A 17693-nucleotide genomic window follows, 5' to 3' on the forward strand; every position below is an offset into this window, starting at 1 on the left:
AAGATTTAAAAATAGAGGCTGAAAGGTTTTCTTGCCTCACCCTAGAGCATTCATGCAGTGTAAGTACCTTTCACTGAAGATGGCTCACTGATGGGTGGTTTTTCAAACTGCAGTTGTAACCAGTATGTGGGTCACGGAATCTCTCTTTAGTGGGACAGACACGACGTTTTGTTTAAATAGAATAGAAAATATCAAAGCACTTCATGTAATAAAGATCGTTTTGTGAGTTTTATTTATATGTGCACTGGTAGGTAGTGTAAAACATTTCTTCTGTGTGTGACTGTGGATCTTGATCGCACAAGTGTGAAAGCTGCTGATCTAGAAGATGTTTGCAAGCACAACCCTTCTATTTCCCCTTCTAAGTACGATGTGTAAAATGTGGGTTGATCTTTCTTTCCCTCCTCTAGATCTTCGTGAAGCCTTTTTGTACTCTTGAGGGCACTTCTATCTTAGCTATGTTATCCTTCCAGGAGTATTTTGCAGCTGCCTTTCACATATAGCTGGGTGGGCCTAAGAGAATCCTAGATGCAAAGCCTTACCATGCCTATAGGCACCTAATCTGGGGATTAGATGCACATGCTTTTCCTTGAACCGAAAACATGTTCTATCTAACTATAAAAAATTGTATCTTGGGGGGTGCCTGGGTGACTCAGTGGGTTGAGCATCTGACTCTTGATTACAACTCAGGTCATGATCTCAGGGTGGTGAGATCAAGCTCCAAGTTGGGCTCTTCGCTCAGCACAGGGTCTGCTTGCGGTTCTCTTCTTTTCTCTCTCCCTCTGCTTCTCCCCCTGCTGGTGCTTGTGTGTGTGTGTGTGTCTGTGTGTGTGCGCGTGCGCACGCGCGCTCACTTTCTCTCTCTCTCTCTCTCTAGTAAATAAATCTTAAAAATGTATCTTGGGTTAGATCTACATTGGGTTATCTTGAAAGTAACACTTGGCTGGAAATTCAGAAGTGGTAGTTGAAGTTCGAGTTTCTAACTATCGGGATCATCTCTTCTTCCAGTTGTGTATTCAGTGCTCTTGGGTAAAAAAGAATTGTTGTTTTTTTTTATGGCCATCTTTATTGTAATATGGTGTGACCAGATGAGCCATTGTGGCAGGTAGCAGTACCCCCATGTATTTCGACAGTTACTGTCAGTCCACAGAGAGCCGTCTGTTGTTTGTTTTTAAGTCTATTGTTTTTACCTGCGCGATCTCACTTGTTCAGTCTTAGGAGCAGTAGTTTTCTCTGCAAACTAAAGAATGCAGTCTTTGTTTTTGCTCTACTTTTGCTGTCTCTGATGTATTGCTAAAAATGAAGCACGCTCATTCGGGGGTTTTATCAACAAGGTCATTTAAACCTTTCCCACCAGTTATGGAACCTCAAAAGTAACAGTAATTGCAGCCTTTAAAAAATTAGCCAGCTCCCTTTCATTTTTAGTTAAGAGTTACATTTCCTCATGTTTCAAAATCAAAATTTAGATATAGCGAATTCTTTCAAGGGAGGGGCACTGCTTATTTGAAGAAGAGCAGTAAGGGAGATTATTATTTTAAATCTCTGATAACACTAAACTGTATTTTTAGGAAATTGCGATTTCCATTCCTCCATCACAGTCGCCACATGCGGCTAGCGACTACCCTATTGGACAACATGGATAAGGAATGTTCTCATCATAACAGGAAGTTTGATTTGACAGCTCTGGACTAGATTTTTTACTTACAAAAGGAAAGATCCAAAGTATGGGTCAGAAGCATAAACTTCTTTTATTGTTCAACACAGAGATCTCTGCCAGTACTTTCTGTAGTTTTTCTCCTTTTTCCAGTTTGGAATATATTTTGCTTTTGATTGGTCAGTTTCTACATATGTAAGATATAGATGTTCAGTATATAATGAGAGCTGGGGAGAGTTTCTGTCTTTCTGTTAATCCCCACTTTCATATTTGTATTGAATAGGCAGCTTCTTGAGATAGGAAGAGATTATTGAAAGAAACTGTTGGTGTTTTGAGGTTTTTGAAAGGCTGATAGTTCACAGTCGATGTCAATTAAAAGGGAAGTTTTGTTACTGCATGGTTTCAATAAATTTTAGGTAATATTTTCATGTAAATATGGTATAATACATGTAATAATGTTGGCTTAAGAAGTGAGCTTAATTTTAATAGTGTCTTCTGCTTATTTAATCCTGCTAAAGATTGAGAAAGTAAATCCTTTATTTTATGCAGTTTATAGTCTCATGCAGGAGTTGTTGACTTAAGAGCTTTGACAGATGGGACAAAGGAAAAAAGTCAAACTGAGCAATGGGTGCTTTGGTGGGATTAAGAGGATTGGGGTGGGGCGGGGGGATAAGAAAATCCTGTGCCCGGGGACTGCAGTGGTGAATCTGCGAGGCTGGAAGTGACTGAGAGGATGGGCAAGTCACAGTGTCTTTGGAGGATTTTCTTGGGATTGACGAGAATAATTTAGCAGTGACCCTGCTTTTACTTGCAATCCGCTCAGCTTAGATGTTCATGTCGGCAGGCCGAGGTTGTTGGCGGCAAGATCATCGCTCAGCTTGATAAGGCAAACGGCCACAATTGCTTTTGCTCCTTGTGACCTGTGGAGATTTCCTAATCGGGAGATGAACCCTGGGGGCATTAAGGATGCTGAAATTTCATCACAGGGATGTGCAAACAGTGTAGCAAACAGAAATCATCTCAGGCCAGGATGGTTTTTTAATCACGTAGGTTTTAGCCATAAGTAAAGCAATTTTTGCTCTTGAGTTTTAAAAAGTTGGGGAGTTTTGTTTCAAATTAAACGTCTGGGACAAGATTCTTTTGTGAAATTTTTAATTTTAAGGTAACAGTGGTTTTAGTTCTGCATTATGATCACCTTTAAAAACTGTATGTAGCTAGATGACAGAAATTTGAAAATTAATCAACCAAATGATACGGTGTTAGTTAGTAATATGCTTTCGTTTATATTTAAAATATACAGTGCTGAAAATAAATGTTCATTTTTGTTGCTGAAAGAATAGTTTTACATTTTATAATTATGGTGAATGTAGAGAAAAGAGGAAAAAGTATCCAGCTTAGGATACAGCAGAACAATGCAGGGCATGCAGTTATTTTATCATCTAATATGTCAGCATTCAAGAATCTGAACCGATTGTTTAAAAAAAATCTTGTACTTTGTTTCTTTTGTTGCTCATTTCCAACTTTGTCATCTGTCAGAATGCAAAAAAAAATTATCCTTCTATAACCATTGACAGGATAACACAAAAGCTGTCTCCAGGTCGATATTTTGCAGCAATATTTTTAACATACGAACAGTAGTTTTTATAATTTCACCTTGGTGCTCAACCATTTATTATCGTATCAGAAGCATGTCAGTAATTCCTTTCTAAATGTCTGCTTCTTTTAGCGCTGAGACCCACATCAAGGGCTTCACACTGAACGATGCTGCCAACAGCCTCCTCATCATAACGCAAGTTAGGCGGGATTATTTGAAAGGTATGTCACAATGCTTGACCTTTACGTCACATTAATGCCTCTGCAGATTTTTCTTGTAACGCCCTTCGAATACTTGGATAAAGGAGTCCATTTAGCAAATTACCTGCTTATCAAGAGCCTTTTGTGGTAGCTGAGAGACGTAAATTACTGTACATGCATTTATAATACAGCTTGAATATGAATGTACTTGTCATTTGACCACTTAGTCCAGTTTCCATTCCATTTAACACAAGATGGGTTTTCTTAAGATGAATCACAGCTCTTCAGACATGCAAAATTTGTGTTCCAGAACGAGAGAAAGTACAGGCTTTCAAGTGCGTTAAAATTCACAGCACAAGTCATTTTGCTTTGGAAATTAACATACTTTAGAGCATCTGAAACAATTCCCAGCAGTTGTTTCTTGCATATTGTGTTGGTTGTGTGTGAGATAGCAAATGAGTTAAATTGAGTGTTAAATGTGTGGGATTGTGCACCAAATGATTATAATATTGATTTTTAAAACTTAATCTAATACTTTTTCAGTAGTTCATAATACCAGCAGCAATAAAATACAATGTTTGTTTGGAGTTTGGAGTTTAGCGTTTTTCAATTAATGTTAAGATAACCGCAGAAAACTGCAGAGATGACTTTGGGGAGGACTGGGAAGGGGGCCGGCCGTTTGTTTGGTGGAGGGTATCTGTGGATCTGGAGGTCTTAGGAGTGAGCTCCCAAGGGGAAAAACAGTGACTCTCTTAAATTTAGGTAGACATCTTTTCTTCTAGGGCTTTACATTTGAATTTTAATCAATACAATAAAACCGTTAAAACCACAGTGTTGCCAATACCACAAAACCCACGCAGGAAATCTTTACGGAACGTTGAAAAGGCTCTAATTGTTCACTCTGGTATCTCCCTTCTTCCTCGGACTGTAATAATGATATTATTCTTCACTTACGTGTTTATAAAATAATTTCACATCCCTGAGAGGAAGTTGCTAATTGTGCAGCTTTACTGTCACCTATAATACCTAAATGTGCTGGTCTTTAGATGTCCTCCTAATTGATTAGGACTGAGTATATAAATGGTGATTCCTCTTTTTGCAAAATTTCTACCCTCCGCACTCTCCAGGCAGGGCCAGCCCATCTAGATAGCCCTTTTGGGCAGAGCTTGTTAACTAAAACTTTAAAAGCTTTCATTTTATTTTTGATTAAAAAAAAAAAACAAAACACCTTTATTTCTGTAGACATGGAGGTAAAGATACAACACTTTTTTAATTTCAGGGGGGTTAATTTTTGAGCTGAATCTGAACTGAATTTATTTATTTATTCATTCATTCATTCATTTAGAACTGAATTTAATTTAACTCCTGTCCTTCACTTGTATGTTTGGTGCCCTGTGGAAACTACAGGAAACTTGATGATGTGATTTCACATCTATTCTTCTCAGCTGTTCCGTTCAGCTGGAGGTTGGCTGGGAGCAGGAGCCGTGACACAGCCGCCTCCATCCCCACATGCCACCTCCCGCGCCTTTTACCACCACCTAACGATGCTCGTCAGCAAGGATGGGGAGTGGTGTTGGCACAGTCCCCATAGCTGACTGGAGCTCCCAGTTTGTGAAATCCCCTTCTCCTTTTCAGGTTTCTTTTTCTCCATCCCATCTAAAACAAAAATAAAGCCAGTTCAATCTTAATGTAATTTTATAAGCAGATTCTGTTCTGGGATATTAATAGCTGATTTGTGACACCTTTGCAACATAATCACTATTACTAGGAAATTAAGGTGACTGTGAAAAGGACTCAGGGGGAGAGTGTGGATGGGTATACCATTTTGGGTGTCCCTTAGGTCCTGAACTATACAGTGGGCGAGTCCTGTCACGGAAATTTGATTTAGGTTCTAAGGTCCCATCTTCCCTTTGGGTAGACGTAAAATGATCAACTGCCCCAGTCCTCCTCTCTCTCTCATTTACACATGCGCCCGTAGATGCAGGCTCTGGGGTGTTGGATTCTGGGGTTGGTGTCTAGCAGTATGACCTTGGGCAAATTATTTAAACTCTGTGTACCTCAGTTTCTCACCTATAAAATTGGTACTTAGCTCAGAAGGGTAGTTGTGAGTGTAGCTGCTTATTGCTGTGTCTGCAGGCTCAGCGAAGGTAGAAAAGGTCCAGTTTATGCTAGTTACTATCATCACTATCGTTATCTTTCTTTTGTTATTTTGATCCAGTGGTGAGAAGATCCTCCCTAGCAGATGGTACTCTTGGTTAAAAGAACGTTTTTAAGTTGATTATCTATGACTACCAGTTAAGAAGATTTTATCAAGCTTTTTTTTAAATAGGTTATATTACTAATAAATAACATTTTTTGTTTCCTAAATATACACGTGTATTTATAAAATTTTGGTGAATGTGCCTTTTAAACTACCTATTTTCTCTTCCCCACTTGAGAATCTGGAGTATTTAAAAATTGTTTACTCAGTAATAAACACTGAACGCATTATGTTTTTTACTGTAGCACTTTCAATACACTGTTTAATTATTACCCTTTCCCTATTCTTCTGTAGAAGACAGGTTGTTCTCATTTGGAAGCTGCCTTCAGAGTCTTAGTGTTTTTCTAGGTTACATTGCTTTAATTTTGAAAAAGCCATGAAGTTTTTCTTGGTAGTGGTAGTGGTGATTGTTATGCTGAGTATTAAATTTTCCCTCCAGTCTACCACTTTATCTTTAATGTAATGATTTCGCTACACTGGCACATGAGTCCGTAAATTGAAAGGATATTCCATATTTATCCATAATCAGGTACTTATTTAAAAAAAAACCTGTGGCTATATCCACGGGAATCTGATGATCTGTATTTTCTTTGAAAAATGAGTGCCAGCAAATACCTACTAAGTGTTCGATCATGTAAAATGAATTTGTTAGTGTGGAAGTTGAATGGCGCAGTTTGGTGGCGGCTGCATAGTCGATCCTGTTTAGACAAGAAAGAGACATTTTTTTCAAGGAAGAATCTTTGGGATATTAGGAGATTTTGATAATCAGGTAATCTTTGAGTGTAAAAAAGTCTGGGAAAGTATGAATGTGGTAGAAGTTAACAGTATTTTGGGAGACTCTTTAATTTTTAAAATTCTGATTTATATTTTTCGGAACTTGCCAGTTTCCTTGAAATCAGTCCCTGAATGTTATCCCTGAAGGGAACCCACATTGTGTCAGTAGCATTTGTATTTTCTCTCTGATTATTTAAAGAAGAAATTCCCTGGTCTCTGATATTTTATAGTCAAATAAATCATCAATTTTTTTTTTTTAGGCTTCTCATAAAGTATTAATATTTTCTGTAATCTAGAATAAATTATTCACAGCTTTTTGTGTGTAGCCATTTGGTGCTCATATTTAAAAGCTGGTTTTCAAAATGCATTAGGCAGTACGGTTCATAAAAGAAAAACTCTGTCGCCTGCTCTTCTATTACAGAGGCTCTAACAACACTAAAAACAGCCTTGGATCTGGAGCAGATACCTTCTAGGATAGCAGTGACCCGCCTTATTCAGGCCTGTGCCTTGAAGGGTGATGTAGAAAGCATACAGGCGATTCAGAAGATGGTAGATGGACTTGAACATTCAATTGGACTTTCAAATATGGTTTTCATCAATAACATTGCTTTGGCACAAATAAAGAAGTGAGTATTTTCAACTTTTCCTTTCCTGGATACTGGAAGGAGCATTATCTTAAATACCACCTTTTAAAACCTTTCTTAGGCTATTAGAAACCATATCAACTGCAGAGGAAATATTGGTGCCAGTTGCTGATTGTTCTCTAACTATTAGGGAATAATTATATGTTAAAAAATGTGTTTTAGCTTTAAATTAGACCTTAGAATGACATTTATCAAAATTTTTAAATCCATGAAACTTTCTCCACAGTTGATAACTTTTCTCATTCATACGGGCCAGGGCCTTGTTGTTGAAACACTGACACAAATGAGGAAAATGAGTTCATTGCATTGTCAGCAACACTTAAGGGTGACACTCTATTAGAACATTGCAGAAGCGGAGGGACACACAAGCTTGTTGAAAATATGCATGTCTGTTTCCCCCACCGTTCTACGCATCCCCTCCTGTCAACACACACCCATAAAAAGGGAGGTGTTTAGAGGTGATTCTCTTACCACCATCTCTAGATTCCTTGCGTAGACTCGCCACTGTATAGAAGTAAATAAGTACTTGATTTTTACTAGCCTGGCAAGCAGAGTACGTTGCTCAAGTTTAAGATTCGTGGGATGATTATGAAATTGACACTCTTCATGCTTTTAAGTGTTCTTTAGTAGTTAACCTCACATACAGTTAATGGGTTGTGATCATTAAAATGTAATGTTTGTTTTTGCAGGGGTTTTTGTTTGTTCCCATTTCTCTGGGCAGAGAGGTTTTGTTTTGTTTTTCCCTTTTAAAACTGTTTCCCCCCCAGACAGAACTTCAAATTTTCCCTTAATAAGAAAATGTAGATATGTTAAGTCAGAAGATCAAGGAAATTATTTATCTATTATTTTATTTCATTTATTTCATTTATTATTTTATTATGTATTATTTATTATTATCCAAGTAAATCTGGATGAATTTTAGAATGTTACCATATTAAACAGTTTTATATGATGTGGAGAAGGTGTTTTTATTCACTATGAAATAATTATCTCACTAAAACCCATAAGAAAATGTAACAGAGTATTCATTTTTATTAGAGAATTCATATGTGTTAGGTAAGAATTCTAACATAAAATTGATAATTTGGATTTGGATTGCTGTATCATAACGTAAAGTACCGATCAAGGAGTACCTTGACCAAAAAGATAATCGTGCAGATCATTTACATCATAACTTGTTAAGTAAGGCTATGTCATTGATTTTTTTTAAATGTAAACTGTAAAGATACTTTTTTCTAAGAATTTTAGTATAAACTGATTATTTTTCAAATGTGTGTGATACCCGACAAAAACAAATTGATGTGACCGTGGTTGAAAGACACGAAAGTAGACCTTTGGGGGCGCCTGGGTGGCTCAGTCGTTAAGCGTCTGCCTTCAGCTCAGGTCATGATCCCAGAGTCCTGGGATCGAGCCCCACGTCGGGCTCCCTGCTCCACGGGAAGCCTGCTTCTCCCTCTCCCTCTCCCACTCCTACTCCTCCTGCTTGTGTTCCTGCTCTCACTCTCTCTCTCTCTCTAATAAATAAAATCTTTAAAAAAAAAAAAAAAAAGTAGACTTTTGAAGATCTCATGAGATTCTTTAAGAATCCTGAGGTATGATGCAGGATCTTCACCTCATGCAGTAGGGAGTAGTTGTAGATCATAAAGCCAAAGTTATAGCACTTAAAATAAGTTTTCATTTTATACCCCAAGAGCTGCAAAATCAAATTAGATATTTAAGCTAAACTGCTTTCTTAAGTTACTGTCATTGATTCTTCTATATATATGTTCGATCTTGTCTCCAGAGCAGTGTTTTACAATAAGCAACTACTTCAGTTACTGTAGCATGAACTACCTAGTGATTGCCTTTGCCACCTCCATGTGATTAAGTTCAATTTGCATAGTGGTTTTTATCCGGGTTAGTGGTATTCATATTTCCTTTTTTTCCTGAAGTATTTGTATGTGTGAGTCCCAAAGTAAGTTCTCATACTAAAACTGCCTGCCTAAATATTAATACAAAAGCAAGACTTTTTTTTTTTTTACAATTTATTTTGGTTTGTCTTACAGCAATAACATAGATGTTGCAATAGAAAACATTGAAAATATGCTTACTTCGGAGAATCAAACTGTGGAATCCCAGTACTTTGGCTTGGCATACTTATTCAGAAAAGTAATAGAGGAGCAATTGGAAGCAGCCGTTGAAAAGAGTAAGTGAGCTGTTCTTGCTAAAGAACACAGAAGCACATTTTCTCTCTGGTCAACCTGGAACAGATGTCTTTTGTGGATGAGTTGTACCACTGTTTAAACAAAAGCTTTCTCTTACCTGTTACTTTTTCAGTAAGCATCATGGCAGAGAGACTGGCCAATCAGTTTGCAGTTTACAAACCTGTCACTGATCTTTTCCTTCAGCTTCTGGATTCAGGCAAGGTGGATGATGCCAGAGCTCTCCTACAGGTAATGACTCACCACACCTGGAGCAGTGGGGCTTGGGGCTTGTGAGAAGTAAATTGAGAAATTACCAGACCTAGGTGTGGGGTAGGCTGCCGGCAATGGAGCATGGTGCTGCTAGAACATGTACATTCAGTGTGAATCAAGGTCCCGTGACACGGACTGGATTGTAAGTTGGAGGCTGCTGGTTTTAAAGATGCCAGTCCATGCTAGAAATGCCGAACCCCTTAGGTTTAAAGGGGAGTGAGGGCAGACGTGTTTTGCTGACTGATTGAAAGACAAGTGTTTCTGTGCAGATAGGTAATGCAAAACCACTCCTTTGATTTCCTACTTTAATTTCTCTAGCGCTAAAGACTGTGCATCACCATGGCAACACAGTTTGCAAACAAAAAGTAGGAAATGTTTGCTTTTCAAGTACAGCTTCTCACTTGAATACTCATTCTCAGTGCCTTATTCAAGGTTTATTAAGAGTTGAATTTGCTTTCTATTGACTTGTGTGTCACAGACACATTAAATGACAAATGCAGGTCTCTGTGGCCCGCACTCTCAGTTAAATTAGCAATCTTCGGGGAAGGAGACAACTGCATTCATGCCATTTTAACAGCACTAAGTATAAAGCTGTGCCAAGTGCCGACAGAACGGTGGGTGATCGGAGCTGCCACTGGCAATGTACACAAACAGGCGCCGCTGGGGAGCCCTTCCCAGCAGGTGGCAGTCAAACAGTCACCGTGATCCCGCCAACGGCTGTGTTTGTGTAGACTCCCTGTGTCAGATTGAGGCCCGGGACCAATTTCTGATAGTAAATAGTATTATGTTCAGTTCCGTTTTTATGAGCTGCGAAACATGTTAAGTGGTAGATAGGGAAGGTGAAACCGCACCCCTGTGCTGGAGCTCTCGTTCGTTCGGATCCTTCAGGTTCATTTGGTTGGCAGAACCCAAGCCATTTTTAAAGGGAGTTTTGAGAAATTTCTGTGTGAACGGTTTTGTAAAAGGTGGAAATTGGCACTTGCCTCTACGGCTTTTTTACTTTCTGTTCCTGGACAGAGAGAAACTCCAGCTAATTGGGAATGTTCTTGTCTGGTTTGGTTTGATTCCTTCCCTCCACCCACCCTCCCTCCCCCCCCTTTTTTTTGTAACAGAAAAGGCAGTTTATCTTAGATAGGGATTCCAGGAAGCTTTTCATTGTCTTCCCTTGCTGCCTTTAATGTTAAAAGTTCCATCTGAAAGGAATAAACTCTAAGGCTTTATCCTGGTGTGTACATAACTCAGTGTACCTCCCAGGGGGATGTGCGTCTCTGATTATACATCTTTAACACACGATTTTGATGGTTCTTCAGAAAGGGGCACTTGCTCTTTCATCTGCCAGCTTGTCCCGAGCCATCACCATCCGGGCGCTTGCTGGAGTGCACGCTGCCAACAGCCTCAGCTGGGAGGCGGCGGCGTGCTGCCTGGGCCCTCAGAGCCGCACTCACACAGCGGCCTGTCGCGCTCCTGGTGACAGCTGTGTGTGGATGTAGCCCCCACGGTCTTTTCGCTGTCATCCCTTTAGTAGACGGAGGCTTCCGACGAGAAACCCTTTACCCATCCTTTACCTGCTTGTCAGACAGCAAAAGATTATTCTTGCTGCAACGAAGAATACTTTATTCACAGATGTCGAAAACATCAGTTTATAATGTCAATGTTCTCTGTGTGTCCCCAAAAGTTCTTTTTGTACTATTCGTTTTAGCATTGACAGTGTTTTAAAGCTTTGAAAGAGCAGTGTGCTTTGCAAAACTTAAAAGAATGACATCTGTGATGAGTGTAAACTAAAATATTGTCTTGCCATATTTGATTTCACTGTAGCATCTAAGATTGGATAGACACTTGATTTATCTGGTCTGTCATATAAACTTTCTTTTTTTTTTTTTTTGAGTTTAACTTTTGTCTCTTTCTCAAGCGCTGGCTGTCTGTTGCAATGAAAGCCTTTTATAAAATAGAGAGATTGAAATCAGTCCTTTTGTATGCATAAGTGTAGGTAATTATACTTTAAAGAGAACTTGCTTTGTACATTTTAATTTTTATAAAGAAACGAGCAGTTATCTCCCTGACACCTTATTAAATGTATAATTAACCTTATGATCCCTAGCTCACTTGTGAATGCTTGGCAGAATAATTGGAGAGGAATAGTGCTTCTTTTTTTCCTCTTTCTTTGCAGTCCTAAACCTTATTCTGTGGTTGTTAAAGAATTAGTTTAATTTTTCCCTTTTCTGTTTAAACAAACTTTATACTTGCAGTGCCAAGGGCGACATAGTCTCGAGAGCTCAGCGTAGCTCCCATTTGTTTTCTGTTTTCTTACCGTACAAAAATGGGTTGACGATTAGGCCTTCCCATTGGTAATGATACATTACTGTATTATTGTGAACTTTGTTAATTGGAAATATTCACCTTGGTCTACTTGTTTATCAAAAACCTTCATTTACTGAATGATGTTTCAATTTTTAGAGATGTGGCGCGATTGCTGAACAAACTTCAATCTTCTTGGTGTTCTGCATCAGGAGCTCTCAGAGACCAGGAAAGGTACTGTGCTTGACTTGCTGACAGATCAGGGATGTTAGAAGCCAGGCTTGTTCAGGGTACCGAGTTTCACGTTAAGAGCTTTGGTTCAGTACCTTACCTAAAAACACTATAGAGACTGAAGATTTTGCTTGTCTCTACTTGTTTACTTTTTTAGATGTTGATACAGAGTCAGTTCTGGCTCCATTCTTGTACTGGAAATGCAAAAGAAGTTCACACAGTGAATTCCCCCTTCATGTAGTTGTGTGAGAAGAGCCCTAAGAAAGGGCCCCTTACAGGGGCACCTGGCTGGTTCAGTGGGTAGAGCATGCGACCCTTGATCTTGGAGTTGTGAGTTCGAACCCCAAATTGGGTGTAGAGATTACTTTAAAAAAAAAAAGAAAGAAAGAAAGGGTCCTTAAAAATGGAAGATAAAAATCCTGTTGCTTAGGTCATTTGGTCCATTGAACAGTGGGGAAGCACTGCGGAGGGACGTGTCCCACTGCAGAGTGTCTGTCCATGCTGGTGGCTACTTCTGGCCATTTCTCAGGTCCAAGCCGTCAGGTAGATGGGCCACTTGGCTTTAAAACTGGCATGTGCCACAAATTCATGTTCTCTATTTGTATAGTTACCTTAGTTACACTAAAAGCTACGTGTGTGTATGTGTGTGTGTATGTGTAAAACCAGAACCAAGTCCTATTTTTGATGTTAAAAAAAAAAAAAGAGGGCACCTGGGTGGCTCAGATGGTTAAGCTTCTGCCTTCGGCTCAGGTCATGATCCCAGGGTCCTGGGATCGGGTTCCGCATTGGGCTCCCTGCTCAGTGGGGAGCCTTTTTCCCCCTCTGCCTCTCTCTCTTTCTCTCTCTCTCTCTCATGAATAAATAAATAAAATCTTTAAAAAAAAAAGAATAAAACATATTTCCAAAAACTTTTTGTAGATCTGATTTTACCTATTGAGTACCACAAACCCCATTCTTAGTTTATTTGGGCACATACAAAGTTTCAAACTGAGTGCCAATTGTAATGTTTATTTTATGCAAAACATTTAGGTTTCCAGTCTGAGAGGTCTCGTTCTCCTTAATTTCCCCCACACTAACACACTGCTTTTTGTCTTTTTTTTTTTAATTTACCTAATTGCACTTTTTATCTCTGACCCAGATTTATTTACAGCAAACAGCTTTTCAAAGAGACTGTTTTTTAAATTTGTGATTAAAAAATGTAAGAAATCTAGAAAGCGCTTGTCACTGTACATATGGGTCCATGCCCATATGCCAAGTAATGTACTGCCTTGCTCGGAAGATGGACAGGAAGTGTACAGTAATATATCTGCTGAGAACATTCCTCCCAGGAGACTTTAAATTGTAGGAAGTCCTGACAGGATGTAGGTCCCGTTATATAGATTGAGTAAATGTGTAAAAAGTGAATTAGGATTTTTAAAAAATTCCAGTTACAGCGTCTAGCTGTTTGGCAAAATAAGTAAGCCAGATGTAGTTTCTTTTGTGAGATGGGAACATGGCATAAAGGTATATAAAATCCTTCCTTGATTTACCCAGCAATATCGGAATGTTTTTGGTTATCACTAGGGTGTGGCAGGTCTGTATTCACTACAGGAACTAAACCAATAGGTGTGTCCAGATAACCTCTGAAAGTAATCAAGTAAACATTCCAGTGAGATCTGGAAATCCTCTTTTTATATACAAAGCAGGGAACACTTCTGGAATGTTTGATTGAATTCTTCACATTTTATTTAAAAATCTTGTCACTTGAAGATACAATTATTACCTCTTTCTACTCTTTGGGATCTCATAACTTCTTGGTAAGGCTACCAACTGACAAAAGAAGCAGTCTTCATGATATTTTAGGAAAATATTCATAGAAGGGTGAATGGAATTTCATTAATTTTTGAAAGAAGCTTGTTTGTTTTGGCTGTAAATTATTAAATGGACAATAAATACTAAGATACACAGAAGGGAAAAAAGTTTATTAAATTCAATAGACAGTTTTGTTGTTAATTGTTTTGAAGATTTCCTGATATAATGTCCATAAATCAGTGTTTTACTTCACTCTTCTTTCAAGTTGTGGTAACATTTCGTATATTTAATTTCCTAGGCATCAACTCTGAAATCTTTGTTAGAATTGATTCCTGAATTAATTGAAAAGGAAGAAGCATACACTTCGGTCATGAAAAGCTATGGTAATAAGTTTAATCTGACTTTGTTATTTAGGTGATGTAGATATTTGTAGTATAGTCAACTAAGTCTTCAACTGAAAGACAGTAATCCTAAATATGAGGTAACTATGATATGAATAATTGATTTAGTTTTAGAAAATGTTTTAAAACTGTATTTAAGAAAAATATGTACTTATTCATATAACTTTAACATAAAAAAGTCTCACTGAGCATCTTCATCGGGGCCCAGCTACGTTGAATAGGACCCCAGGCTCCCGGAAAGACTTGGAAGTATATATACTTGGGCATATATATCCTGGGAAGCAATCCAGTCTCCCCAAGGCCACCTGAAACATAACATGAAATGGGTACATGTTTGAGACTGTTACGTGACTTGCCTTCTTGCTCCTTCAGTACCCTCCCCACCTGCCTACATTTTTGAACAAACAGACCCCTTAATTAAAAGGTGGGCCCCAAGATTTTACTTTAAATCACAGTTGAAATTGCAGTCTTATTTAAGCAGTTTGTTCCCCGATTGCCAGCTCATCACATATGAAAGGGAACCAGGCTAAAGTTTTCTCAGTAATCAAGGTAAATGTAAGCATTTCATTTCCTAGTTATGATCACCTATCCATCTGCCACCCACTGATTTGCTCACGTGAGGCAAGGGGTAAATAATTGCTTTGTTAATTTTATTGTTGTCCGGACAACAAACTGCAATCAGAATTAGTAACTTGGTTCTCTGTTTTCCACCCTTACGAGGGGACCGTGATATATTTCAAAATAGAGGCAATAATCATAAACTTCTCAAAGTTCAATTAGGGGGTTTGGGAGATGCTAAGTAATAAGTAAGTACCACGAAATAGTGTCAAAATAGAATAAAACTGCTACTAAACTGTGTAATCCCACTTGGGAATTGAGACGGGGAGGAACAGGGAGACCAGGAAGGTAGTGAAAGGCAAGATGGAAGAGTTTTCTGAGTAGCTTCCTGGAAGATGGTAGAGCTTGAGCTCAGCCCTTGATAGTGGCAGAGAAAGGTTTTGGCCCCTGCAGGGATCAGTTTTCCTATAGACAGGAAATTGACTTCACCCAAACTGCAAAGATCTGTTCAAGTCCCGTGAGAACTGATGAGTCATCCATGCTCGCTCCCTTTTGGGAGATCCTTGGATCCTTGGAGTGATCCTTGGATTGACTTCTTCCATCTGCCCTGGTGCTGCTGGAGTTGGGATCGGTTCTGCAGCACTGTTGTAGGGTAGGGGATTGTTAGGTGCTTAGATGGTGACAGTCTAATGCAAAATTAGAGTTGAACTACCACCAGTAATTGCTAGTAAAGCCTTTGTAATCTCAACAGTAAACCTGGAAGTGAAATTTCTACACGGCAGCCACAACCGGAGAGCCAGCTAAACTTAGCCCCTAGGCTACTTCGTCAGCCATTTAAGTGAACTAAATATTAGTGTAACTTGTTATTGTTAGGTAGATATGTATAGTTCTTTTATGCAGATAATGTATTTAGACTATTTTTTGTTACTGTAGCCAAATATATTCCTCATATTTGCTTCTTTTACAGTAGAATGTATTGCCAGTCTTTTTGGTGGTGTTTAGCTGATGATCTCTATCTTGATGTAGGTCTCGATTTCCACATAATTTACGTGACCCTCACAACAGTCCTTGAATTAGCTTGATTTCAAGTGTGGTTTTAAGCAGAAGAGGGTTGAATGGTGTGTGTTTACTCCATGATTGAGGACTTTGGTTTGTGGTCACTTTTAACTATCATGGGTCCTTTAGTAGCTTTTTTTGTCATCTTCTTTCTCTTTCATCCTGACTAATGCTGAATGAGAGGTGTGGGGAGGAGTGAGGGAGCTGGTAGACTCTGGATGTGGTTTTTTTGCTCAAAGTAGTTAAGTATTCGTTTGTCTTGGAATAAAGGGATTCAGGAGTCCCTGAATGGCTAAGTGTTCTTGGGAAAAGAGGAAGGTAGGTTGTCTTTATCTGTGATTAATATCTTTTTTCCAGTCTTAGACAAGGATGCTGTATCTGCTAAAGCACTATATGAATATCTGACTGCAAGGAATATAAAATTGAATGATCTGTTTCTAAAGCGTTATGCACTTTTGCTGAAGAATGCTGGAGAGCCTGTCCCCTTCACCGAACCCCCTGTGAGTATTTCTTAATGGGGGGGGGATACCTCTACAGATTTACGTATGCTTCATATTAATGTGTAAAAAAAAAAAAAATAAGTTGAATACTTAATTACATAAGGATTCGATCTCTGTGAAGAGGCCTCAGAGGAGGGCTTCCGGAACTGAGCAGTCGGGCTGCGGGTTTGGCTGTGGGAGAACATGGCCCCATGGGACTGAGGTTTGAAATACAAAGTCAGTCTCAGACCTTCAGCTATAGGTATGGATTTATCAAATGTCCTTGGGGCAGTTCTCTCATCATTTCAACTTGAAATAGGATTTAATGGCCTGTATTTCAATAGCTATGCTCATTGTCTCCCTGTGAATTACTTGTTCATTTCATTTTATTTTATTTATTTATTTATTTATTTTAAGATTTTATTTATTTATTTGAGACAGAGAGAATGAGAGAGCATGAGAGGGAGGAGGGTCAGAAGGAGAAGCAGACTCCCTGCTGAGCAGGGAGCCCGATGCGGGACTCGATCCCGGGACTCCAGGATCATGACCTGAGCCGAAGGCAGTCGCTTAACCAACTGAGCCACCCAGGCGCCCTACTTGTTCATTTTAAGCACGTTGGTTTTTATTTCTTCGTCTAGGAAGGTTTTGTTTGTTTGTTTTTAATTTAGGTAGAATTGACATAACCTTATAATAGCTTCAGGTGTGCAACGTAGTGATTCCATATTTGTGTATATGGCAAAAGGATCACCACAGTAAATCCATTAACATCCATCACCACACATAGTTTCACATTTTTTTCTTGTGATGAGAACGTTCAAGATCCAACTCTCCTAGCTACTTTCCCATATGCAATACCGTATTATGGACTAGAGTCACCATGCTGGACATTCCATCCCTATGACGTACTCATTTTATAACTGGAAATTTGTACCTTTTGTCTCCCTTCATCCCTTTTGCCCACCGGAGGCAACCACCAGTCTGTTCTGTACACCATGAGCTTGGGGCTTTTTGTTTGCTTTTTGGTTTTTGATTTTTGTTTTGTTTTTTAGGTTCCACATAAGTGAGGTTATATGGTATTTTTCCACATATAAGTGAGGTTATATGGTATTTGTCTTTTCTTTGTGATTTATTCCATTTAGCTTAAAGCTCTCAGGGTCTATCCATGTTGTCGCAGATGGCAAGATTTTATTCCTTTTTATGGCTGAATAATCTTCCGTGTGTGTATCATATATATATATATATATATATATATGTACGTATCACGTTTTCTTTATCCATTCATCCCTTGATGCACTCTTAAGTTATC

General features: G+C 38.7%; 1 protein-coding gene across 1 annotated transcript in view; it reads left to right on the plus strand.

Moving 5' to 3' along the window:
- Positions 1-17693, plus strand: part of LRPPRC (leucine rich pentatricopeptide repeat containing) — a 105540-nt gene that overhangs the window by 86868 nt on the left and 979 nt on the right. The window contains exons 31-37 of the mRNA XM_045885085.3: positions 3378-3466; positions 6901-7105; positions 9169-9308; positions 9440-9555; positions 12031-12105; positions 14192-14276; positions 16266-16408. Coding sequence (XP_045741041.1) covers positions 3378-3466; positions 6901-7105; positions 9169-9308; positions 9440-9555; positions 12031-12105; positions 14192-14276; positions 16266-16408 — 853 coding nt within the window. The remainder of the gene's footprint in view (positions 1-3377; positions 3467-6900; positions 7106-9168; positions 9309-9439; positions 9556-12030; positions 12106-14191; positions 14277-16265; positions 16409-17693) is intronic.

This window comes from Mirounga angustirostris, unplaced genomic scaffold, assembly GCF_029215605.1.
Source record: "Mirounga angustirostris isolate CCGP_5_RB_7025 unplaced genomic scaffold, mMirAng1.0.hap1 SCAF_10, whole genome shotgun sequence".
Classification (NCBI taxonomy): domain Eukaryota; kingdom Metazoa; phylum Chordata; class Mammalia; order Carnivora; family Phocidae; genus Mirounga; species Mirounga angustirostris.